A 26,510-nucleotide genomic window follows, 5' to 3' on the forward strand; every position below is an offset into this window, starting at 1 on the left:
AAAATGGTAGTCCTTGCTAATGCTCATCCTGTTTATAGATGTAGCAGAAATGCGTCTCAGAGGTGCATTCAGGAGTTTGATGCTAATTAAAAAGGTTTTGTACATTAATATATTTGTGTTTATGTTAAGAGTCATATAATGTTGTACACACAGGATATGAAGGCTGCACTCAAAAAATTGCTTTCTATAAAATGAAAACTCAAAAAAAGTTTTCTTAATTGTGTATGATGCTCGGCGTGTTGAAACGACGAAGATATTCCTCCTGACGCTCATTGGCCGCTGCATCTGTAGATATGATAGTAGCGTAATATCTTTTGGTGAGTGGTGATCTATTTTTTTACAGTCTATGGTGGTGATGCGAATTTATTATCTTTACAAGCGAAGACAATGGGAGAATCGCTAAATGTACGGATTCCATTGATGTACAATGCAGAAGATCTGAAGCCAGAAGACGGAGACCGACAAAGACAAAAGGTGGAACGATGTGATGGAGAATACTATAGTGATGCCCACGTTGATTCTTTTTATTGGGAAGTTAAGGGAATTAATTATTGTGTAGACCGTTTTCTAAAACTCACCATTACCAGTGTAATTTACATAAAACCTGCCTCCACGTGCAACCAGAAAACTCGTTCCTCCGAATTGGGTTTATGACGTCAAGCATTCAAGTGGGAAATATAACATGAGCGTAGTCTTAACAAAACAAAACATTTTATTTATTTCTGTGATTCATTTATCCAGGGTCTCAACTAAATGTGAGTGCGCTCACTGATGTATAGCCTATAGACAGAGATGGGTAAATTACTTACAAATTGAATAGTAATTGGCTACTGATTACAAATTACATTACAGAAATTGTAGTTAGTAACGTAATCCATTACATTACATATTTAAATCAATGTAATCTGACTACTTTTGGATTAGCCTACTTTTGACCTGACTTGTCGTTCACATTGATTTGAGTAGAATGATCCTGTACCATAGAAAGATATAGGGCTATTCCATTCTTTGTGAACAACGTGAAGTGCATTAAATATTACATTACATCAGGGTTGCCCAGACTGGGGGTGTGTGAGTTTAATGAAAAGCTATTAAGTAATTAAATCATAAACATTTTAAATTAAGATAAATAATTTTAAAATAAAAATAAAACTCCACTAATGTGTCATGTGACCATTAACCAACATCAGAGAACCATGAACTTAATTTTATTATTTATTATTATTGACTTAATTTTATTATTGACTCACAAAATAAAATCTCAGGGGGTACTTTGAGTAAATATATTAGGTCAAAGCGCAGCTGAAAAAGTTTAGGAATCCCTGCATTGCATGTAAATATGAAATGATGTGAATTTTTTACATTTTAATGTGTTTTTGAAAGACAAAGGCGTTCCAAATATATTAATGCATGATTAAATAAACTCACTGAAAACGAGTGATAATTCAAATAATAATTGTGTTAATCAGGAGTTGGTTAGATATGCAATGTTGAGAAATGATTTGTTTAAAGTGAAATGATTTCTGTAAATCCAGTGATCAAATGCTGTGTGGCTCTCAGTTTTCGGTGATCGTCGGATGACTAGTGGGTGATCTGTGTGTGAAATCCCACACACCTGGAAGACCTTCTGAACATATACAAGCAATATAGGCATTTTTAGAAAGTAAAATTTAAAGTAGTAGTATGGAGAATCGATTCATTATGAATATTTGACTGCCATTGTGAGAATAATATGTAATGATGTATTCAATCAAAAAGTAACTGCAGTCTGAATACAAGTATTTTAAAACGTAATATAATGCAATTACAAGTACTTCATTTTTGGCATCTGATTACGTAATCCAGATTACATGTAACCAGTTACTACCCAGCTCTGCCTAAATATTATCTATATTACAGAATCGAGTTTCTGCACTTGTAGGGAACATTATGGAAGCTTGTTTTTATTCTACGGAATACAATTTTTAAACTGTAATTGCGATTTATCGCATAATTCTGACTTTTTTTCTCAGAATTGTGAGATAAACAAGCAGTTGCAAGTTATACAGTCTTGCAAAAAAAAACGTCACAATCATGCGATAAACTTGCAATTGTGAGAAAAAGAAAGCAAAAATGTCAGATAAAAAGTCACTTTTTTATTTTGTGGCGGAAGCTCCATAGCACGTAACATCAATATTTAAGTACACAAAGAACAGTAATGCTGCATTCGCTAAATAACTACTGAATGCACCTTGATAATACATACTTTTAAAAGAATTAAAAAAAATATTTATAGTAAATAAGGAGTTGAGAAACTATTGATCTTTGTGTGCAAAGAAGGCCTGGCTCCAACTCAATATACAGTCCAATAGATATTTTGCCATTTCATCTATGTTAATGTGTATTTCTTGATCAGTCTTGCATTTGAGATTGGTGGGTTGATTTGGGACTACAGTGAGATTAGAGTTTGTATTAGACTCCCAGCTCTAGAACTGGTAATGCTCACTTTAAACGGTTTCACCCTTATTGGTGGAAATCCTGCCTTTAACCCAAAACAACACAGTCCAGCATTAATAGATGCAATTTCAGATATTTGGACAGTCATATGCAACTTTAATGTCAAAGTAATGTTGACACCAGTAAATATCACCCCCTTGTGGTTCAGTGATGCCATGAGTTCAGAGAATGTTCTCCAAATGGTCAAAAGTTATCATAAATATCCAATTCTTCAAAGAAAGTCTTCCATTCCACCTAATTTTTCTCAGACTGTGAATGGTCGTTGAGGAAGTTTTGCAGCGAAGGGCTCCTTCTGACAACAGGTATCTGAAAAGCAACATGTACAACATTTAAGGGTACAGATCCATACAGTCCAGATAAAAAGAATTCAAAGCTACCAAATGTACTATATACACTTTATTTAAAAAAGGAAATGTGTCAAAGTTGTTAATATATGTAAAAGCTTCCATAATGGCGAAGACCAGCTGCCAATACATCAGAAAAGGACTTCAGAGATCTTCAATGCTAATGTAAACAAATAAAATATGGTATGCCAGCCTTTGACTATTTTGGCTACGTTTCGCTTCGTATGAGTGCATGTTAAGGATTCATGTGCTGTATATAAAAGCTGCTTTTTCTATTCAGAAAGTTTGATAACAGCCTACGCTATATATGTAGTTCTGGCAGGTTTATAATAATTCTTTTGATAATCTAGTGTTTTCTTGTTCTAGAGATTATATTATATAAACAGTATAGTGTCCACAGATATATTATTTCTGTGTGTATATCTACTGCAATTTTCCCGGTTCACACATACACAACCCCCACACTATATCTGTTTATCTATGGGTCATACTATAGTCTCTGAGCCTGACACCTTGCCAGTGAAAAAGTCCCAGAAGTTGCTTGGCGGCTTGCTCTCGTCTGACGTCGTGGATGAGGCGTTGGAGCTCTGTCGTACCCAGATGCCCCTCTCTCTGGGACTCTGTGGTTGCGAACCGCTGTCCTGTCGCCCCAGACTGAAATGAAGGCGCTCCTCTGAGCAGGTCTGTCTTGAAACGCCTTGCCTCTGCTCCTGGAGCTCTCGCTCCTCACTCTGTGCATTAGCGGAAGACTGGACCAGACTCAGCAGGTTGTGGTGGGAATGAAACTGCCTCATTTTACCGATGGACTTGGGTGGAACCTCAGAGGAGCCTGTTATGCAAAGAATAGAAGACAATGCATTCATTTTCGCACACTACCGTTCAAATGTTTAGGGTCAGTAAGATTTTTTTTTTTAAAGAGTTTAACACATTCAGCAAAGGATGCATTAAATTGATCATGAAAATGACAGTCAAGACACTTCCTGAAATGAAAGAAAAAAATGTTCAACATTGATAAGAAATCTTGATAACACCTTAGTATGGGGAAGACATTCACTATTAAATGGGTGATGAATTGAGAAATCAACTTTCCTTTGAGCCTTTGGTACATAAAAGTTAATTGTGATATAAGAATATCCTGAAAGTTTCAGAGCTGAAAACGTCCTTGTTAGTCAAAGAAAAGCTTTTATAGACACCAGGCCAAGAAAACGAGAGCTCTCAGAATATGTCGACCACTGACGTAATAGGATGCAGAAGCACCGCCTCAAGCCCACCCACCGACTCGTGGAGCTAAATGGGTCGAGCAATAAACATGACGGTTCCAGCTCACGAGCGTAAGACATTGCGCGTTTGTTCGCTTCATTTCACCGCGGAATCGATTGTAAATAAGATGGTGGTCGAGACTGGATTTGCAGACAGATTGAGATTAAAACACAATGCTGTGCGTTCTATATTGGATCCGACAGGAATGGTGCAACACACTTATGTGAGTAAAACATGTGTTTTATATGTGTTAGTATTGCATTGTTACAGATCGTTAGATATCTATTGATTACATAGCTTAGCACGCGGTCACAGGCTGGAGAAGGTGTTATTGGTTTATTCGTGATCAGACTCAGACTTGTAACGCCAGCTCGCAAAGCCCAAAGTCCAGGGTTGTGTGTTTTTCAGACGGGCTATCACCTTTCTTGCGCGCACGTGTGTGTGTGTGTGTGTGTACGGTTCACGGTTATATTCACTGATGATTGGGCGAAATGATACAGAAATAACATCCCAATCAATCGCAGGTGGATGAGAGATGAGAGATGAGAGTCCTGTGAGTGTTTCCCCAGCTACTTTCAAAACAATCACCACATGTACTGAGGGAGCTGAAGCTCATTAAATATGCAAAACACCGTGAGCGTTTACTTCCAAGTCTTCAGTGCGGCACGGCCATCAAAACCGATCGTTTTTCAGAGAGCCTCAAAACCAGTGCAGAAAATAGCCTATTACTTATTCATTATGATGTTTCTGAATGTAAAAACCACGCAAACATCATAAGTTGACCTCAGTATAACAGTATAACATTTTTTAAAAAAGCCAGTTAATGACACCTTTAACTACGACTTTTGCTTATTTATTAATAGTTAGTAAGGTAGTTTTTGTAGTATTTAGGTATGGGTAGGATTAAGGGATGTAAAATAAAGTCATGCATAGTAAGGCATTAATAAGTGCTTTATAAGTACTAATAAACAGCCAATATCCTAGTAATATGCAAGCTAATAAGCAACTAGTTAATAGTGAGAATTGAACCCTAAAATAACGTGTTACCGAAATCTTTCTTGGGCAGCAAATCAGCATATTAGAATGATTTCTGGGGATCATGTGACACTGAAGACTGGAGGAATGATGCTGAAAATACAGCTTTGCCATCACAGGAATAAATACATTTTTTAAATATAAACAAAAATGTTATCCCAACCTTTGAAAGGTAGTATAGATAATCATTTCATAATTTAAATTTAGGGAGAAAACATATTTAAATCCCAAAAGACCTCGTTTTGAAGAACGCTGCACTACTCACGTTTCCTGTTAGTGTTAAGATGAAGAACATTGAGGAAGACCTCACTGCTCAGACTTCCTATCGCCGATGTCTCGGAATAAAGAGGACACAGTGGCTCCAGGGATGAAAGGTCATCACTGGACTGACCCACAGAGTCCAGAGATGCCTGTGTGTCCCTGCGTCCTCCAGAGTCCGTCTCCATTGTCAGGCTGCTACCACTGCTGTCACAAAGGAGAGATGTGAGGAAAACAAATGCACAGTCTGGTAGTATTTAACTCATTAACCATGTACACATAACAACACTTTTTAAAGTGTTATGCAAGTCTGTCCTCTAAGTTAAAGGCACCATGTCATTTTCGCCACGAGAGATCGCTCACAAAGGCGTAGCTTGATGAGGCCTTGATTTCACGGAATCATGGGAGTTGTAGTCTTCACCTTTACAGCGGTGGAAAAGAATCAGACGGGACTTGGGCAGAAATATTCATGGATGAGCTAATGTATTAAAGATTTATTAACGTTACTGTAGTATGAATCAGGGTGGAGCTGAAAGACATTGGAGCGGAACAAGGCCGCTGGGGCGATTGCTAATGAGAGACAAGCACGACACACGGCTCGGGAGCAGTGGGGCTTTTATTATGCCGCAGATTACCGCTTCTGCTCATGTGTATGTGTGGTAACGCACTGCTGATTTTATCATATTAAATACATTTGAGTGAGTTGAAAGTTGCTATAATGCTACTCTGTACGTTCACTCGGCGGCTACTATAGGACACTTGTTGCACACTGCAGTAAGCTAGATCAATATTAGGCATGGTAAAACATGGTACTTGCGGTAAATCAAGAAAACAAGATTTAAACAATAAGACTAACTATGTTGAGCTATATAAAAATTATTAGTTTTCTGTCAATTAATGTATCCACATGTCTAATAAAACACATAATATATTAAAGCGTCTTTGGTGTTTCCATGGATTCTACTAAATAAAACCTCGGAAATCGAGGGTAACGCGGGTATGTTGTCATTGATAGGCGACGCAAGGACACTGTCCGTGTCCTGGTTAAAATTGCTTATTTCTCTGGATTTAAACATTCTTGGAAACATTTGGGATAATGCAAGTACACAAGTCAACAAAATATACAGTATAACATTGTTCTAGTGGTTTTTGGATAAAAATCTTCAAAAAGCAAAAGATAAAGAATGCAATTCTAGGTAGAAATTCTTAAGGTTAATGCTGCCTTCACGTGCTATCGGAAATTTGATAATTCCCACTTCTGAAGTCGAGATTACGAGCTCATCCCATTAAAATTTCGAAAGTGGAGTGCGTTCATGTGCATTTTTTACCTAGGAAACTCGTATTTACGATAATTCCGAGAGCACATGAAGGCAGCATAAGTTACATTATAGAGTGCAACAGTGCCCTTTGTTTTCCGGAAGTATTTTTCCCATTCATTTTTTCCAACATGGAGTTTTAAAAAGTCTTCATTAAAGCATTAAAGGCATGGATCAAACCAACTATCTACGAGGTAAATTGCAACATTACAAACTTTGATTTGAAGCAAAAAAGTATTTGAAATTCTGACAAAAAACAAAGGTAAAACTCTAAGCTAATAAACGGTTGTTGAGGCTGTTGTTTTCTCACTTGAAACGGAGTGGAGGCGTGGACCTGGAAACAGTCATGATTTAACAATCAGATTACATCATTCGCAGTGTTTCATGTGGGTGGGTGGGCGCTAAAATGTTGTTTTGGAGCAATTAGCTTGTCGCGATTCTCTTGATTTCTTCGCAGAATCATTGAATTCCGCAAAAACAAGGTAAAACAGGGTAAAACGGGGGGGGGGGGACAATGGCTTCAACAAAAACATTTACTATTAAAAAACTCATAGTTCACAGTAGATATGTCTTTAAAGGTTATTGTTAAATATGAATTCACCTTTGGAAAAAAAATGAATTATTTTTTTCTTCCGGAACCCGACTATTGCTCTATTATTAAAATCTCATATGTAAGGAATAATTGACGACGGCCCGTTCAATTATTAGAATGATAATGCACACCCGAGGTGTAACGGCCACTCATCCAACGGCTCTTTTGCTAGTTCCGAAAGAGAGCGAGAGAGAGAGAGAGAGAGAGAGAGAGAGAGAGAGAGAGAGAGAGAGAGAGGCTACCTCTGTGCGTCTCTAAACAGCGTTGTTATTACCTCGCTATAGTGGAAAAAATGTCATGTGTAGACAATGTAGACATTAAGTTGCTACACTATATAGGCCTATAGGCTAACTGATCAAATCGTCAGGTCAGCGCTGAAAACACCTTTTTGTGCAAACTGTAGTGTATGTGTGCGAGCACATGTGATTGCAGTAATGAGACCGAAAAGCTTGTGAATGTATATATATTAATTTAATTATTATTAAATCGTTGCATTTTCTGTTTTTTTGCTTGTTTTTTTTTTGCAAAAATGAATGAAACACAAAAGGCCTTAGGCATATCTATATTATTTGTTGTACCTGCAATAATAACGGGGAAAAAATCATGCAGCAGGGCTACCAGCTGTATTACATTTACTTTTTGATTCATGCTACAACTTTATTTATCTAGACCTACATGTTTTATTTATTGAAATTAAACTGCACGCTTCCGTTAATTGTAAAATTAGACATCGAAAATGGCAGATCAAGCGCAGGGAGCTGTGTAGTGGAGATTGTCTTTTCCTGTTGGTCCCGGCCTTGATTTTCTGTGGCGTTTGAATTTTCATTTCCTGAGAGGATCAGGCTCCATTGTTTTCTTTCTTCTGCTGAAGGTGCCCAGTAGCTTCTCAGGCTTGTTTCACACTTGTGCCCTGTGACAGACATGATTTGCCTGCTCTCCAGCCCTGCTTCAGACAGTATTTGAACTGCTGTGCTTCTTAATGAATGGTTGGTGTATCTTTTGGATAACCCCACTGCCTCGCAGATGCAAGGAAGCATATTTCCGAGGTAGTTCACACCCATGGGTTCGTGAGAATACCAGAACTCTCGCCTGTCAAGCTCCTCCTGTGTCGCTTTCAGAGGATGAAGATAGAAGGATGTGGCATCAGGTGGGCATTTAGTGAGGTACTTTTTGAAGCTTTTAACTGGGCAAAGGGGGTCACTTGTGTTGGCAGACATGAATCCTCGGTAACAGTCTTTTTTGGGATCGTTGGGCTTTTTGTGTTTTTTTGTTTCTGCATTATAAGACAAGCAAACAAATTCACCTCCATTTTCATCTTTTTTAATAACGAATGAATGCTGTCTTAACTCTCGATTTCCCTCACGCCCCCTCCTCGCCAGGTTCAGCTGAATGTCAAACCAGACCTTGCGAACCAGTCCGGCTGCTGTGTCTGGTGACAGATACGGAGAGTGACGAATGCGCTGTATTTCAGCAGTGGAGATGGGAGGATGATGAGTACTGACGTCTTTCCCAGCCTTTCGAAACTTTTTGAGGACGGCCCTGAATACGTCGTTGGATGACTTAAATTCCGATTGACCAATGATGTTGTATTTGGATATATAGCGGTTCAGTCCAGCTCTAAGGGAAATAAAACTTGACACTGAATACTCTGCGCCGGATGCGTTTCGGACAGTGGCATAGAAAGCTCGCAGCAGGGTATTTAAAGTGGATGCCCCCTCTCTCTCTACCTCATCCAGAGACGTATTTTTGGCTTTAAGCCAGTCGTTAAACACATTAACTGCCCAAGCTGTTGTTTTTTTGGTGTTTTCTTCGTGTTTTTCTCCCTCGAGTATGTCTAGCTGTTCTTCGCTAATCATTTTATGTCTTTTGTTGTTGCCGGCTGTCTTTGATGTCCGCTTCCGTTTATGTTGTTCTTCTATCTGGACCGTCTAATACTCCTGCCGCCCATTTGTTGAACGTTTTATAGTTCCCGTAAATATTAAAATTAACTTTAGGAAAATCGTCTGTCATGGTGTTTTTTTTTAGTCCTGTAATTTCCGTTATTACAGTTAACTATGCGAAGTGATATGGAACTGTAATGCGGTCAAGAGCTGCCTGGAACTACGTTCGCTGTGCGTCTCCCAGAAAATAATTGCACACCTCAGAACGTTCATCAACCAATCAGATTCAAGCATTCAACGGCCCCGTAGTATAATAATTATTCATCTTTTATTAGATTAGTATTTATTATTAGGGAAAGCTGACCTGAGTTTCCTGCGCAACAGATAGTCAATGACGTCAGGGTCCGTCTGAATGAGGCTCATGAGCACCTCCTGCTGCAGCTCAGCAGACACCTGCACATGAAATAAAAAAACACTCATTCAGCTAATGCTCACTATATGAGAGACTGTTCACTGCAGAGTCAATGGGTGGTGGAGCTCCCCCTCTCTGAATGTTATCTTTGAGCAATAGGTGGAGCTAGAAGGTCCAACCACACCCTAACCCTACCAATAGCCCTCCACCCATTAGATCAAAAGAGATGGAACTGGGCTAGGCACAGGGTTAGTTCACCCAAAAATGAAAATTCTGTCATTAATTACTCACCCTCATGTCGTTCGACACACGTAAGACCTCCGTTCATATTCGGAACACAAATGAAGATATTTTAGTTGAAAGCTGATGGCTGAGAAAGGCTTCAGATAGGCCTCCATTGGCATTCAGTACATTTACACTGCCAAGACCCATAAAAGGCACTTACGTTGTTACAAAGTCTATCTCACCACAGTGGCTCTACAATAATTTTACGATGCGACGACATTAGTTTTTGTGCGAAAAAATAAAATAAAAATAACACCTTTATCCAACTTGTTCTTGTCTTCCGTGTGTGCCTCCACGATGCATGCGCGAGAATATGACGTAGCGCCGGGGTTCGGGAATCCATGAAATGCACACTTTAATCCCATTATGAGAACTACGCCGAGACCTAAAGCACGATCAATGTAGAATTCAACAGCTTAGATACGCGCGTCTTCCTCTGCTCGTAAACAAATCACTTCTGGGTCATGTGTCCGAATGCCGGATCTGCGTCATTCTCGCGCATGCGTCATGGAGGCACACACGGAAGACAAGAACAATTTGGATACATTTTTTTCAGAATTTTCATTTTTGGTTGAACTAACCCTTTAAGAGGGGGAGCTGGACGCCATTTGGCTCTGTAGTGAGCACCACTTGCACTCTATTGTAAATATGAACATTCATATTCTCGATAAAAATAATTCAAAGTCATCTTACAAGCTCTGTGCAGACCTATGATTTTATAATTTGTTCTGTTTTCTAAAGAAAAACTGAAACTTTATTTTTTAATAATTATTTTACCTAAAAATGAACATTATTTTATCATTTGCACATTCTAAACAGAAAAGGAGAAATTCTAAAGTTTGCCACCACCTTTTGAAATATGAAAGCTTCAGTCTCCATTGGATGGAAAAGAGCAGGTTTCTACATTTCTCCTTTTGTGTTCCACAGAAGAAAGTAAGTGAGTTCGGAACAGCATGTTTCATGTTTTGAGTGACCTAATCGTTTAATCATTCCACACCTCCGCTCATTTCTCTCTCACCATGAAGAGGTGTTGGTGGTTCTGGATGAGCATTAGGGTGACGGAGATGACGGCAGTGCTGTCCTCTATGCCCAGAGCTTGAGGGCTGAGCTCTCTCTCCGATCCTCTCTCTTTCTGCAGGAGATTGGGCCCAAAGATCACCGCCAGGTTTGCTGCCGTCATCTTGTTACCTGAGATCTAAATCACAACACCAATTTAAAAACATGTCATTTTAAAAAATTTGATTCAACCAATAGTGACAGTCATTTCTGGTGGGGGTGTCATATAATTTATTGAGTTTATTATTAAATCTGGCACTGTCAGTTACAGGAAAATGGCTTGTTGGTTTACACAAGGGGATTGGTTCCTATCCTGCTGAGGGGATGAAATATTTTTTATTTATTTATTTATTTAGCAGCTGTATGTCAGAGGATGTATATAAGGCGCCGTGGTGAATACCTTCATATCCAGCTCCAGCTCAAAAATATAAGGGGAATATACCAGACTTTTGGAGTGTGTGTCCAGTTTATGAATTTCAGCTGTTCAGAATGCACTGCTAAAGATTTTGCTGTCACAAATAGGCAAAACCCTAATGCAATACTGTAAACGAATGCAGAATGTGTTTTTTGTTTGTTTAAACGCATACAGTCTTTGCAAAGTATTTCTGGAGATAAAGATTCCACGCATACAAACATGCTGACGCAAAAAAAAAATAAAACAGATGACAGAGAAAAGAGAACCACAACCAGTAGAACCAACGTGCAATGAGTACGCTTATAAATCAGACTAAATGAAGTGGTTTGAAAATGTAAAAATGCAGAACGTTTTCTGTGATGGGTAGTTTTAGGGGGTTAACCCTACCCTCTAAACCTGTCCATCCCAAAAAACTTTCTGTTGGGGTTAGAATATACAGTTTGTACAGTATAAAAATCATTACGTATATGAAAAGTTCCCATAAAACATAGAAACCAGTGTGTGTGTGTGTGTGTGGTCCTGGTAAACCCTACATTATGAATGGCACAAGGATGGCAATATCGAAAATCCTTGTGAGGAAATTATTTTCTCCCCATGAGGAAAACAGCTTATAAATCATACTTAGTGATGCTTTTTGAAAATGTAAAAATGCAGTTAAAGGTCCCGTTTTTCGTGTTTTTTTGAAGCTTTGATTGTGTTTACAGTGTACAATATAACATGTGTTCATGTTTCGCGTGTAAAAAAACACAGTATTTTTCACACAATTTACTTATCTGTATACCGCTGTTTTCACTGTCCTCAAAACGGCTTGAAAGATTTCCCTGTTCTATGAAGTCCCTCCTTCAGAAACACGTAACGAGTTCTGATTGTGCCAGCGGTTCCCGTGTTGTGATTCGACAGCAGCTTAGGGCACGCAGAGCGCACGTTACCGGAAAGGTCACGCCTCTCACCATAACGGGGATGCATGCGCTCAATGATCTCTAAGTACAGCGTCCCTGGGAAAGCCAAACAAAGGTGACTTGACTCCGGGATGAAAATAACAGCGTCTCGACGACATGGCGACAAACAAACTATACAAACGCAACCGAACGCAACACTTCCTCTTATCCACGCGGGAGCAACAAGACCACGCCCCCTTTTTCGCATACTCTTGTGGGCGGAGGTTAGTCAACAAACTGTTCTACTGATGTCATTAAAGCAGGATGTACAGAGATTTAGTCCAAACCGGCCGTTCGCTGTAGGCTTTGAAAGGGAACTTCTGTTAAATAAAATATCTCGCTTGGCATTGAACTTTGAGCTTTATAATTTTACAGGTATTATATATGCTCTAACAGCAACATTACACACTAACTAAAGTTTGAAAAATGGGATCACGAAGAACAGGACCTTTAAGTTTTCTGTGATGGGTAGGTTTAGGGTTTAGGGGATAGAATATACAGTTGTTTGTACAGTATAAAAATCATTATGTTAATGGAAAGTCCCCATAAAACGTGTGTCTATGTATGTACAGTTACAGTATGTATACATGTAATCTGTGAATTGCATTGGTCTCTTTAGACACAGCTATCAGAAAAAAAGAAAAAAAAACAATGTCCAGCTATGACATAACCACTCATTATAACACACTTAATTAATTGAAATTCAGACATTCCTGTCATTGATTTTAACATTATACAGTGACAGAGACAAAATTTTCCCTGGTAAAAATATCTGTACCATAAATGACAACTATGATCAGAACCCAGACCATACCTCCTGCTGGTTGGGTCCAGTGAAGCTTTTTGCGTTCTCCTGTACTGTATGAAGAAGCGTCAAGAGCCTCAGCAGAGTGTCACAATTACAGGGTGGCAACAAGTACAACAACTGCTGCAGGTATGTCAACTGATCTGCCCTTCTCAACTCTGTGAGACAAACAAAACATGTTGTAAGGTGAGCATATGTCATAACAGCTAATACAATAATCACAAGTGTGATGGATATTCATGGAATTACACAGTTAAACTGTGCATCCCGATTCCTGTATAATAATAAACGTTGAATAATATGTGAATGCCTGTCTTTACATAAGTATGGTCTTACGGTTAGCGTGCAGGAAGGCCCGGTAGAGTTCTCGTGGCAACAGGGGGTCAGGCATGTCCCTCAGAAACTCCTTCAGTAACGCAGCCACGTCATGAACGCTGTGTTCCTCGTCTAACACAACATCTATCCCAATGTCAAAGTCCTCGCGCAGCTGAAAACACACAAGGATACAGAGGGATAAAACATCATCAAACAAACTGCCACCGCACACAAGACTCAAGTATCCCATGTATCCTGTTCCTGTATAAACACAGCATAATATACACACACACAAATCACAGTCAATCTGAGGTCAGCTATAAAAACAAGGCACTGTACATGCTATGATCAGTATCTAAAACATTCACTGTTAAGGAGACTTTCAATACACAAACAGATAAAACAGTGTGTCAGTGTCATACTGACAGCAGTGTGTTGCTAGAATCAATATGAAAGACAGGGGGCGCATGCCACATGTGAGAGACAAATGTTGTGTATGATGCAGTGGCGTAAACTGGCTCTAGAGAGCAGATGGAACTAACAAACTTACTTGACGGACTCTTTTTTTGGAGCTTCCTACACGGAAAATCCCTAAAGTTTGTAATCCTGGAGAGAGAGGGAGAGAGAGAGTGTAAACAAGTGCTGGGCTCATATTTCATCGTCCTGATTTTATATCTGTTTTATTGTTTTTGAGTGGTGTCTCATCTGGGTGACCTTCTATTTGTAACTTGAACCAAGGGTGTGTTATGAACCATGAGCCTGAGGATGTACTCAAATTATTTCACTTATATTTCAGGGAAAGAACAAAATTCTCCAAAGTATTTGGGTTGGCATTGCTACACCCAGACAGTTCATAAGCATATCACTTATGCCTCAAAGGTAAACTTCAAATCACGGTTGTGCACCACTCAGAAATCGATTCTTGAATTTGAAGTAAAGGGTTAGTTCACCAATAAATATACATCTCTTTCATTAATTACTCACCCTCAAGATGTTCCAAACCTGTAAAACCTTCGTTCATCTTTGGAACACAAATGAAGGTATTTTTTATGAAATCCGCGAGCTCTCTGACCCCACATTGAAAGCAACGTTATTACCACTTTCAAGGCCCAGAAAGGTAGTAAAAACATCGTTAAAATAATCCGTGTCTCCAGTGGTTCAACCTTAATGTCATGAAGGAATGAGAATACTTTTATTCAGCCTCCGACGCTGTTCAAATGAGCACCCCGACGCATGCATGTGGTGCTGATGCAGGAGCCAACCAAGGAATTGTTGAATAAAATTATTTTGGTTTTTTTTTTGCACACAATAAGAATTCTTGTCACTTCATATTATTAAGGTTGAACCACTGTAGTCACATGGACTATTTTAATGATATCTTTAGTTCCTTTCTGGGCCTCAAAATTTGTAATAACATTACAGTCTATTTGGGGGTCTGAAAGGTCTCGGATTTCATAAAAAAACATCTTTATTTGTGTTCCGCGGATGAAGGAAGGTTTTGTGGGTTTGGAACGACATGAGGGTGAGTAATTACTGACAGAATTTTCCTTTTTGGGTGAACTAACCCTTTAAGGCAGCCAACCCTAAATTATCATTATAATTATAATTTTAATTAAGTAGAATTAAAATGGAATGAAATTCAAAGAAATTAAAGTATACACTTACATACATATGCTTTTATACATGGACATACACAAAACATACAGGGTTTTTCCAGGAACATGTTAAAATTCAGTGTTTGAAATGCCACCTATTGAATTTTGTATTTAATTTGTGTATTTTATTATTTTTAATAAATTAACTTTAAATGGCGGAAGAACACTATTTCCCAGAAGACGCTAATTTACTTCTTCAGAATCCAAAGCTAACAAAAATTTATTCTAAGAACGTTTTGCTAATGTTCCCATTAAATTAATTCTGAATGTTCCCTGAACTTTCAAAATGTCCAGTTTTTTAAATGTTTTTTTTTTCTTTGTTATAGGAATCTTAAGGGAACATTCCACTTGTGTAATTTTGCAAGCATTATGAAAATGTTACTTTTTAATTTTCTCAGAACATTCTGAAACAATGTAAAAAATATATATACGAACATCCGACTAAAACGTTTCAGAAAAAAAAAGTTAAATGAACGATATTTTAAGAACATTATTAAAGACCAGATAACATTGAACAAACATTCTATAAATGTTACTGGAAGAAAATTTGTCATAACTTTAAGAGAACCTTGCCAAGAGAAACTTTCCAGAACCACTAAAGGGACATGGAGATGGAAATGGTGATGGAAAAAAAAATATGAGATGGGCGCAAAAAATTATACGTCAATGCTTTTGCGTTCCCTTCTTTCCCTGAGAAACTTTGCGCTTACTCGCGAAACATTTGCAAACACAAAGTTTCTTAGGGGAATGCAAATGTTTTGTTATATTTTTCCCTGCCATCTAATTTTTTCCACTATAGGGGCTCCGTAGAACTCGAGCCAAAGTTCTGAAAATGTTCCCTGTTGGGATGGAGCTAAAATAATAATAATATAAGTTGTCTGAAAACAATATGGTGTATATTTTGTAGCGCTGTATGGTAAAAAAAAATGTTATGGTATAGTTCATTTGAACAGAATTTAACTTCATATAGAGAAATGTTCAATCAGTTAAAGATTCTGAAAAAGTACTGTACAAAAACTGTAATACGTTAGGATAGACAATCAAATGATGTATGTTGTCTTGGCCTAATAAAATTACCCAATTGGTTTCAAACTTGTTTCAATTGCAATGCAGTACATTTCTCTGCCTGCCAATCTAATAAAATTTTCAATTCAACAATTCCTGTGCTAATTTAAACTTAAAAGGAATAGTTCACCCAAAAATGAAAATTCTGTCATCATTTACTCACCGTCAAGTTGTTCCAAACCTGTATGAGTTTCTTTGTTCTGCTGAACTCAAAATAAGATATTTTGAAGAATGTTGGGAACCAAGCAGATAGAGCAACCATTGACTACCATAGTATTTTTTTCCCTACTATGGTGGTCAATGGTTGCTCTATCTGCTTGGTTCCCAACATTCTTCAAAATATCTTATTTTGAGTTCAGCAGAACAAAGAAACTCATACAGGTTTGGAACAACTTGACGGTGAGTAAATGATGACAGAATTTTCATTTTTGGGTGAACCATCCCTTTAACAACTGGACATGTTGTGCTGTAATGCTGTTTGCAGCTCACCGTAGGTCTGAATGTGGTTACAGCAGCGCTCTACCACTCGGGGAACTTGTCTGTAGACAGGGTTGAGACTGAGTTTGGCCTGTGTACGACCAGCAGCCTTTTTCATCTCCAGCTCATTGGGGTGAGAGAGCTGCAGAGCTTCCAGTAGTCTGGACTGACTCTCAACCAGATCAGAGATGCAGTCTACAGACATCCCTCCCTGAAAAAGAGAAATAAAGGAGAGTTTACGATGGAAGAATAATGGCGTTTGTAAGGCTTAAACAATGAAGGTCAGAATGACAATATAAATTTAAGAGAAAGCCTGTTCCATTTTCACTGAATTATTAAAACAGGTAAACACCTGAAACACTAATCAGTGGTTAAAAGAGCTCAAAGACAGTAAGAGAGAAAAAAATTAACACAATAAATCTATTTATGCTATGTATACAAAAGAAATGTACACACATTTTATAAAAGCTTTTCAAACATCAACACAATGATGACTGAACATCTCAGTAATATGTTATTTTTCCTTTCCCTCTCCATGTTTGGGCGGAAAGAATGGACAGTTTGATTTGGCAAAGACACAGACATAAATCTCATTCCCTCCTGCTGATTTGTAGCCACCCATAGAGATGTTGTCTTCAATCATAGTGAGACAGGCATGTAAGGAAATCACCCATACAGCATCAAACAATAACTCAGTAATAACAAACATCTTAGCCATTATTAATATGAGGAATACCATAATGTTTAGGGTATTGTCTGATTATTCATAATCTACACTTGACTTGATGGGCCCTATTTTAACGATCTGAGCGCATGGTCTGAAGCAGGTGCACTTAGGGCGTGTCCGAATCCACTTTTGCTAGTTTATTGGCAGAAAAGGTCTAAAAGGCGCAAACTTACCAGGCGCATGGTCTAAAAGGGTTGTACCTAGTCTCTTAATGAGTCATGGGTGTGTTTTGGGCATAATGTGCAATAAACCAATCAGAGTGTTATCTCCCATTCCCTTAAAAAGCTAGTGGCACTTGCGCCATGGCGGTTTCGCTATTTACATGGTGGAATTTGCGAGCGTAAAGACTGAACACTTCTCCAGAGAGGAATCCTTTTATTTTTAATACTTAAAAATGTTTGTGTGCTGCTGCGCATCCCTGTGTGTGGAATAAGTAGGGCTGGACCAGAATATTCAAATATTCGTTCGATGGGTTGGTATTCGAATTTCAAATTTGGGATTTGGATATTCGTTTTTATTTGTTGTTGTTGTTTTTCGCGCACACCTGGCATCCCCCTCCAAACGGTTCTCATTCGAGCTTGCATATGTTTACACTATAAAATCTGGCGAAATACAATACTTTTTTTTTTTTTTTACAATTATTTTATAGCCTAGCCGTTTTTAATAGGATGAACAGCTGAATAGGAACCCAACCTCGTTATACTTAATAAATATATTTGCTTCTTAGTGTTCCCTGCAACAGAGTATTCTCTGTCTGAGCGCACAACTGCATGAGTTTATATGGAAGAAGCGTATGCCTGAGCTTATATTTTGGGTTAAGCTGCGTTGGTTTGACATTGTGGAAAATAGAATTATAGAATCAAAATGTATTAGCATTTTTACCCCTTTACCCCTTTTAAAACTTTCCTCACCGTCACATTGCAGTGCTTGTGCACTGAGCGGCTGTGAACGAATGCAGTCATGCGCAGTTTACTTTCGTTTTGCCAATTCGGGGGCGGGTTGCTTGAATTGTGGGTTCATTAGCCTATTATTCTTAATGAAAAACACAACAAAACAGTACAATGACAAACTCCCCTTTTACATTTCGCTTTGAAACCAAATCTTCCACGATCATCTGGTCATTCAGCTCCTCGCTCTCGTGATGAATGAAATCTGACTCCTGCTGCAGTTTGTGCGGCGACTCTCGTCCGGCTCACGCGGCACGTTCAGTTTTTAATTGTAGTTAATCTGTTCTCTAACTGAACAAAATGATTTGTACTACTATATATCAAAAATGGGACGCAACAGACCTGTGTGTTTTGTATCACTACTAGTGCAGTATCCTTTCTCGGAGCATATAAGCCGCGCCGCTTCTCTAGATTCCAGCCTTTATTAGAGAGAAGGATATGTTCGGCTTCGAATATTCGATGTTGATTACTACCGAAGCTTCAAAGTTCAAAAAATGGTATTCGGACCAGCCCTAGTAATAAGCTGAGTGTACGTGCGTTGTGCACCCGACTATATGCGCATATTACTAACGCTATAAATAAATAACAAAAAATACTGCGCTATTGACTTTAGACCAGGTTTTTGTTAGTTAATGGAGCAGTAGTTTTCAGTTGCCTCAAAATAACAAAGCGCCAACACAGAACACACCTCGTTTTCAGACCAGCGCACCTATGAGCGAACAGATGGGCGCGAGTGCATTTGCTATTTAAACAACGTGGCTGGTGTAAATAACAGTGTAAATGTTGATAAAGTATGAAACAACTTCAATTTCAGCTCTACAGAAGACAATAGTGTCCTTATTCAACTCAATTCAGTTCATTGTTGATGAAATTCGGTTCAATAACAGTGTCTTATATTGTGTTAAAGCTAATCAATTATTTTTTAATTCTTTAATTAGTTTTTTAATTATATTTTAGTTTTTTTGTATCTAATATTGTTTTAACTGTCCCATCCTCCCCCTCAAAAATACTCCTCACTGAAATGTGAAAAATAAACCCAAGATCAGACTGAAATGTGAAAAAATATGATAAATAAAATATGAATTAATTAAATTTGATTAGAATTTAAATTTAAATGTATTGTTTTTATTTTTTCATTATAATTTAATGAAAATTCCAGATAATTAACTTTATATAACTTTTCAGATACTAGAACACATCAGTCTGTTTTACAGCATCACAAAAACAAACAAAAAGATTGACTCATTCAAGCATTTCTGTCTTTGTAGTATTTCTAAACAACATTTATTCTTGACGGAGTAAATCTCTTTTTGCTTTTATTTTTAAACAAGTTGCTCAGATTGGGTTAGAAGCCCCTGCCAGAATTTTATCTGTGAGCTGTACCATATCAGCACTTGACTGCAGGGAATTTGTTGAATGAAATGATGCCAGGTTAGTGATATCAAGCAGTTTTTATTGGCTCTGATTTATATTTGCGTAGATAATATCTTTTCCTCTTATTTGCTCACGTACGAGATGTCAGCAACAATCTCTCACAGCAACAACGCAGACATAAAGGGTTAGTTCACCCAAAAATGAAAATTAGCCCATGATTTACTCACTCTCAAGTCATCCTAGGTGTATAACATTCTCTTTCAGACGAATAAAATTTGAGTTATATTAAAAAAGTCCTGGCTTTGGCCAAGCTTTATAATGGCATTTATTATTGTTTCGTATTTGAAGTCCATAAAAGTGCATCTGTCCGTCATATAGCGTGCTCCACACGGCTCCAGGGGGGTTAATAAAGGCCTTTGAAGCGAATCGATGCATTTGTGTAAGAAAAATATCCATATTTAAAACTTTATAAAGTAAATTATCTAGCTTCCAGCCGATCGCCTTCTGTATTCTACTTACGGAATAAGCGTTGTGCCTCTCGCAGTTTAAAATGCTTACGCTACGTCTGACATCATTGCACACAAGTTACGCTTGTCAGACGTAGCGTAAGCATTTTAAACTGCAAGAGGCACAAGACTGCGAAGAATGTCATATACACCTAGGATGACTTGAGGGTGAGTAAATCATGGGCTAATTTTCATTTTTGGGTGAACTAAGCCTTTAACTGTGTTGTCATGTATAGACAGTGTTTCTGCCTTCCCATAAATTACTATGTGTGTGAAAAAAGTCAGTGTAGAAACAAGTTTTACTCAGAAATCAGAAAATACAAAGAAACGGCAAGTATCACGAAGTAGAAAGTAGAAAAATTGAAATAGTAGGCTATTTCCTTGTAAAACGTATAATCTTTTTTTATTTACAACTAGGGATGAAACGGTATGGAAATTTAACATCACGATTATAGTGACCCAAATTATCACGGTTATCAATATTATCACGGTTTTGTTCAAGTTTTATATTTGAAAATCAACAAACAAACTAAAGCAGCTCTTTGCACTTTTTTAAGCAAGATTCTGTGGGATTTTCTTCCTTATAATGGCCGTCGTCAATATAGCAACACATAAATATAATAATTTCTGGTAAATATAATCTCTAATATTATCTCTGTAAATATATTCTCAAGCAATATTCTCATCAGTGTTCAGCAATGATGCATTTAAATCTAGCATGTTTTGTGTAAGAGCCCAAACAGTATCCTAGAGAAATAATGCATATCCATATTTCCATATGATTTGACAGTTTATTTTATTAAATATCAAAATGACTGCATCATACCTGACAACTAGATGATCACTTTACAGCCAGTTTTATGACTTTCATTGTCTTCAAATGCTATTAAAGTTTCAAACGTGTATAACGTTACCAATGTTGTGTGTAACTTTAGAGACGGTCCCTAAATTCACCAACTTTATGCCAGTCACATCAGATGTGCTGTGGTTCTGCTGTGTTTGTTTGAAACTATTTTCGCTGCTGAAATAGAACAAAAACAGTCAACCTCTGTATGATGAGTGAATCTCTTGCGTACATCACACACACATCTCTGCTTTTAGTGTAGATTTCAGCGTGTGAGCGGCGCGCGCTCTGAACAAAATTCCGGATAATCTGAACACCTCTAATTATGAGACATTGCATTCATAAACTCAATATAAACACGTGTGAGTGGTTATAATGTGCAACGCGATTATAACAGATGGCTTTTGAGAAGACTATAATAAGTTCAACAGCAGAGTGGCTAGTGTGCAGCCGAAATAACGTTAACTTACACCCGCAAACGGCGGTTGTTAAAGGTCCCATGGCATGGCATTTTTCTATTATTTTATAATGTTTCCTGAGGTGTACTTATATTGTTAGTATGACTTTTACATCATAAAATGTCAAAATTTAGAAATAAAAGGCATTTTTTCTATACTGATGTTTGCCCTGTGGCTGAATGCCCTGCTTCAAGAGGCGTGTCTGCTGTGAGACTTCAGTAAAAACGCCCACTGTTGTGATTGGCTGACATCTTTGCATTTTAAATGAGCGGAGGGGGCGTGGTTTAACGAGGTCTACGAGGCACGAGCAGGCACGAGCTGCTGCCAGAGAGACGGATGGACCTGAGTTCACTTCACATCAGTTCTCAGCATGTCTGAACTGTTGTAGTTACAGCATATACTTCAGGTTATTAGTCTATTTCTAGTCGGAGGGACTGTCACTCATGTCAGAAAGTTAGTAACTTTAGTAAATTATGGATCAGCGCTGACTGGAGACGCGAACCGTTTAGAACGATTCAGTCCGATTTGGTGAACTGATTCGGTTCACTAAAAAGAACCGGTTCAAAAGAAACATTGTTCGCGAACCGGACATCACTAATGTACCAGAGGCTGAGCTCAGCGATTGCTAACAAAGTTATTTATAGTAACTACTGAGTTATGAGAGCGCTGTCTGTCAGCGCGAGTTTATTGTGTTTGTATCTGAGAGTTCTGAATAAACACGAGTCCCAGTCACACCGTGTCTTCATTATTATTACCAACTTTGTAACACATGCAAAGTACCATTACAGCTGTCGAGATGAACGAGTTAAAAGTAAGTGTTGATAATAGCATTATTTTTAAAATAAAATAAAAACGTCAGTGACGCGCGTTGAGTACACAGCGCAAACAAAGACACAACAGCAGTAATCGAATGTAATCCAGTTTATTGTGGGGCTAGGCTGGCTAGCCCGGATATGCTCACGCTTACCCCCCTTCTGCTTAACCTCACGCCGCGTTTGGTGCCTCCGCTGTGGGCCAGATGCAGTACTGGGGGTTGGGGATGTTGAAGGCCACCGGCCAGTGCAGCCTGAGCCTCTACGTGTGTGAGGTTTATCTCTAAAGATGTTGAGCAGAAACTCATGACTGTATGCACATTTTAGAACCGATGGACGCGACGAGGACGTACAAAAACACTGACTCACAAGATAGAAAACACGAAAACACTGTTCTGTCGGGAGAGAGAGAAGCCGCAGTGTGTGCACGAATAATAAATAATTAGCTACACATCAGAAATCACTGATCACAGATCAGAAGGAACTTAAAAAAGACTTCTGTTTTCATTTGTACATCCAAACACTGAGAAACTGCCAGCATTCACTCGTTCACAAGCAATGATCTCTCTAGAGTTTGCATGGGCGTGCCAGATGCTCTGGGTGGAGGAAAGGGAGGTAACCGTTCCTGCTTGGACGTCAAACCAGGAGACTTCAGGATTGGCTCGTCTCGCCTGTCATTTTCTCAAAGGCAGAGAAAGACAGCCAGAACTCGGGTTTACACAGAGCAACATTTCTATCCACTTGGGGACAATATTCAGGCTAGGGGAACTCATTTTAATGTTGAAAAACCTCATAAAATGAAAATTTCATGCCATGGGACCTTTAATGGCAAACCCTGATTATTATCCCTTAAAAGTCACCCTAGTCTTGTCTGAACTTGTTCGTTCGCTTCACGTTATTATTTCCCAGACGTAGTTTTGGTATTGAGGTCAAAGTCCACTTGCCTTGCGTTCGTAGTTTTGAAGTGTTTCCCTCTATTACAGCGACTTTATTCTGGCATGTTCTGCAGACAGGTGACCATCTTCGATTAAGTTTCCCTCAGGACTTTTGTAAAAGCCAAAATATGACAACGCCTCAGATTGGGTCCTTTTAGAGGCTGAACAATCCCCCGAGTGCTGTCACTGCCTTCTGCCATTTCTTCTCATTCAGAAAACAGCGGTGCGCGCAACAGACTGACGCTGACTGGACAAGATTTACCGCGAGTTTTAAAATCGTGATAATCACATGCGGTTTTAATGATAATTAAATTTTATACGATATTACTAACCGTCACTAAATTTTACCGTGGTTTATCGTGAAACCGGTAATCGTTTCATCCCTATTTACAACTTAAGATTTTTTTTTTTACAGTATATAATAATTATGTATCAGGACGGGGAAACTGCATACTTTCATCATTCGTCCATTCATGTTTACGTCAAAGAAAGAAGGTCAGGCTTTTACTATGCAATGCAAGTCGCTTGAAGCCACTACAACTGAACCTTGACCTTGAAAAGGAGTTTGCAAGCAAAAAGGGGGAGTGACAGTACCTCTAATAAAACATGAATCAACATGGTTTGCATAGCCTCACATTTACTGTGCATTGACTTGGTTCACAAAACAATGTCCTTTGGTAACAATACCAGTAAATTTGCCCATATTTGCCATGCCAAGTTATAGTTTCCAGCCTTATCTGATATGAATAGCAATCGTTGTCTAATGTTAGTGTTGTCTTTCATTTTGGGGAGTTTTGCTGTTGTTAGTAACATTCACACTGCTAACACGATCATCTGTAATCAAGACATCAAATTCATCCACTCAGAATAGCTCACATAATGACCAAAACAATGTTCCTCCGCAATTAACTGTTTTATGCTTCAACTGCTAAAGGGTCAAAAGTTTCATAGTGTAGATTTAAATTTACATAGCTTTTAGGAAATGTTACTTTTGATGAGCTTTCTCCTGAGGATGTTAGGAATACAGTAGTTCTAAAGAAATATGCACGCATTGTTTCCCTTACCCGTCTGTGTGTGCGTGAGGTGTTGTCCATGAACGCTGATGAGGGAGGTTTGCCCAGGACCTCCATTGCTGTTGTTGAGGCAGCACCAGGTGATAAGGCTGAATTGCCCAGTGGCTGGTTTCCATTGTGCTGCCATTTCTCGGCCCGAAAGTGAAGAACACTGGCCTCCAGGTCCAGACAGTCCCGTCGGCTCTCTTTAAGAGCATCCTGCCGCTGCTTGTATGCCCGATCATTTGCGATTACCTGGCTGAGAGGGATACCGAATGCTTTGGCCGCAGACTCTGTGGGAGAATACAAACAGCTAACATTTACCAATCAAATGATCTAATTACCATTTAATTCAACCATATTTAAGCCTATAACATATGCACGATTTAAAGTGTCCATAGTTTCCAAATCAATTAACTTGCTTGGATGTAACAAACATGTCAAATGTTTTGAAAGGACACGGCTATTTTTAACACTACAGTTCAGGAAGGGAGTGTGAAAAATGGCATACTCATTCTTTATCTTGGTAAATAATGACTCTGCACATGTCAAACGTCATCGCAAAAACCTCAATCATCACCCCACAATCAGTCTATTCTTCGTGTTCATTTTCTGTTTTCTCACTCTGATAGCTCACACTTTACAGTGCTTCAACAGCACTATTTTTTGTACTTGCTTACATATGTGAGCAAAGTCATATTTTGTTAAGAGAGAAGGTACCATTACCCAATAGGAGAATTGCAAAATGTGTTGAACTTTGTTGTATCTTTATGTCAAGGCCAGACACTATAGGCAAAACTATTGCTTTTTAGACTGGGTAAACCCAGCCTGATCTGCCGGCGATTTGATTTCGCCCTGCAACTCAGTCTGGAAACCTGTACATTCATTTCTACTGCTTCTGTTACACTTTTGCGGGAACCAATCACAGACTGGCTTATCCACCTGGCGCACTATTGGCGGGTTTAACACAATGACTGATAGAGAAGCGATGGGTCGTTGCCCATTGATCACGCCTCTTGTGGTCTGATTGGCTGAAGGACTATCCAATTGCGTAGAGAGTCTTTTAATTTATGCTCGTTTATCATGCCTCTTGTGCAGTAGAAAATACAGAGCAGACTCCCCAGATCAATGTTCAATCTTAAATTGAGCTTGGTCTGGTGATAGCCAGACAAATTGCTTTTTCATGCACTGGTCAATTTTGAGATTTGGGGCTATTTTGCTTCCATAACTTGTCTTTTTTTCAGATCAGTGGAAAGAAAACATTCAAAATACACAGACTTTTATTGTTTTACACTTTATCTTTTTCAGTAGCTTCATCTGTTGTCTGTAGATTTGAATTACAATACTTATATTTAAACACTGTTTTCTCAAAATGAGTCAGAAATCTCTACTCCAGTAGTATTTACACCAAACATTCCAGTTTTATTTCTGTATTCTGAAGGGTTTTACAAAGGGGGTTTTCATGTAACATTCACCTGATTAATGTTACATTTTATTCCTAAATTTTTTATTTTGTTTACAGCATTTTCTGATTTATGGAGTAATAAAAAGAGATATCCAAAATCTCTTTAAAAACCTTTAACTCTAATATGTCAAAATTAATGAAAAAAAAACAAACAAACAATTTGGAACCTGGATTTGTGTAATGTTCAGATTTCTGTTCTGGACATGTAAGCAAATTAGTGCATATTTTATAAGAAAATGCACTACTTGCATATTTAAACAACAATTCACCAAACAGTTGTCTTAATGTACTGTGGTTAATCAACTAGGGAAAGTATAGCAATATCTATTGTTTAATATTTGACCGTCTAATGTGGCTTATTTTTGGCCTATGTAAAAAAAAAGAAAAGAAACTGCACGTTTAATATGTTAAATAAAGCTGCATTTATGATCAGTCATATTTCAATTTTTTCATGACTTGGACGTACTTTATAAATACTATAATGTCTCGGATGATCAGTATCTTAATGCACTCTTCCCTTATGAATAAAAATGTGCAATATTACCTTGTCTTTTAATCAATAAATTGCGATGATAAAAACAGCTGTTACAAGTGTGTGTCTCTTTTGTGCATCTGTAGGTAAGCCTTTTAGACAGTTAACAATTTACTTAATTGACTGATTTCTGAACTAATTAGAACATTAGCATTAGCCTTTTCTGCAGGATCCTGCATGCATTACCTCAAAGAAAGCTTTATTTAACATATTCTTCTAAAGCAGCTTAACTGTAATTGAACTTAATCCATCCC

General features: G+C 38.2%; 1 protein-coding gene across 9 annotated transcripts in view; it reads right to left on the reverse strand.

The window, feature by feature from the left end:
• Positions 1 to 696: 696 nt before the first annotated feature.
• Positions 697 to 26,510, reverse strand: part of arhgap36 (Rho GTPase activating protein 36) — a 58,173-nt gene continuing 32,359 nt past the window's right edge. For 4 of the 9 annotated variants that reach the window (XM_079811207.1, XM_079811211.1, XM_079811213.1 and 1 more), the window contains 10 exons: positions 24,272 to 24,552; positions 16,617 to 16,815; positions 13,958 to 14,013; positions 13,429 to 13,579; positions 13,102 to 13,250; positions 10,897 to 11,073; positions 9,546 to 9,634; positions 5,401 to 5,597; positions 3,353 to 3,669; positions 2,117 to 2,802 (listed from right to left, as the gene is read on the reverse strand). In XM_079811207.1, the coding sequence (XP_079667333.1) occupies positions 2,731 to 2,802; positions 3,353 to 3,669; positions 5,401 to 5,597; positions 9,546 to 9,634; positions 10,897 to 11,073; positions 13,102 to 13,250; positions 13,429 to 13,579; positions 13,958 to 14,013; positions 16,617 to 16,815; positions 24,272 to 24,552 (1,688 nt within the window). In that variant the 3' untranslated portion in view covers positions 2,117 to 2,730. Of the gene's footprint in view, positions 2,803 to 3,331; positions 3,670 to 5,400; positions 5,598 to 9,545; positions 9,635 to 10,896; positions 11,074 to 13,101; positions 13,251 to 13,428; positions 13,580 to 13,957; positions 14,014 to 16,616; positions 16,816 to 24,271; positions 24,553 to 26,510 lie in introns of all 9 variants that reach the window. The other 5 variants (XM_079811206.1, XM_079811209.1, XM_079811210.1 and 2 more) reach the window with 2 other exon arrangements.

Source organism: Gobio gobio (assembly GCF_949357685.1).
Source record: "Gobio gobio genome assembly, chromosome: 2".
Taxonomy (NCBI): Eukaryota; Metazoa; Chordata; class Actinopteri; order Cypriniformes; family Gobionidae; genus Gobio; species Gobio gobio.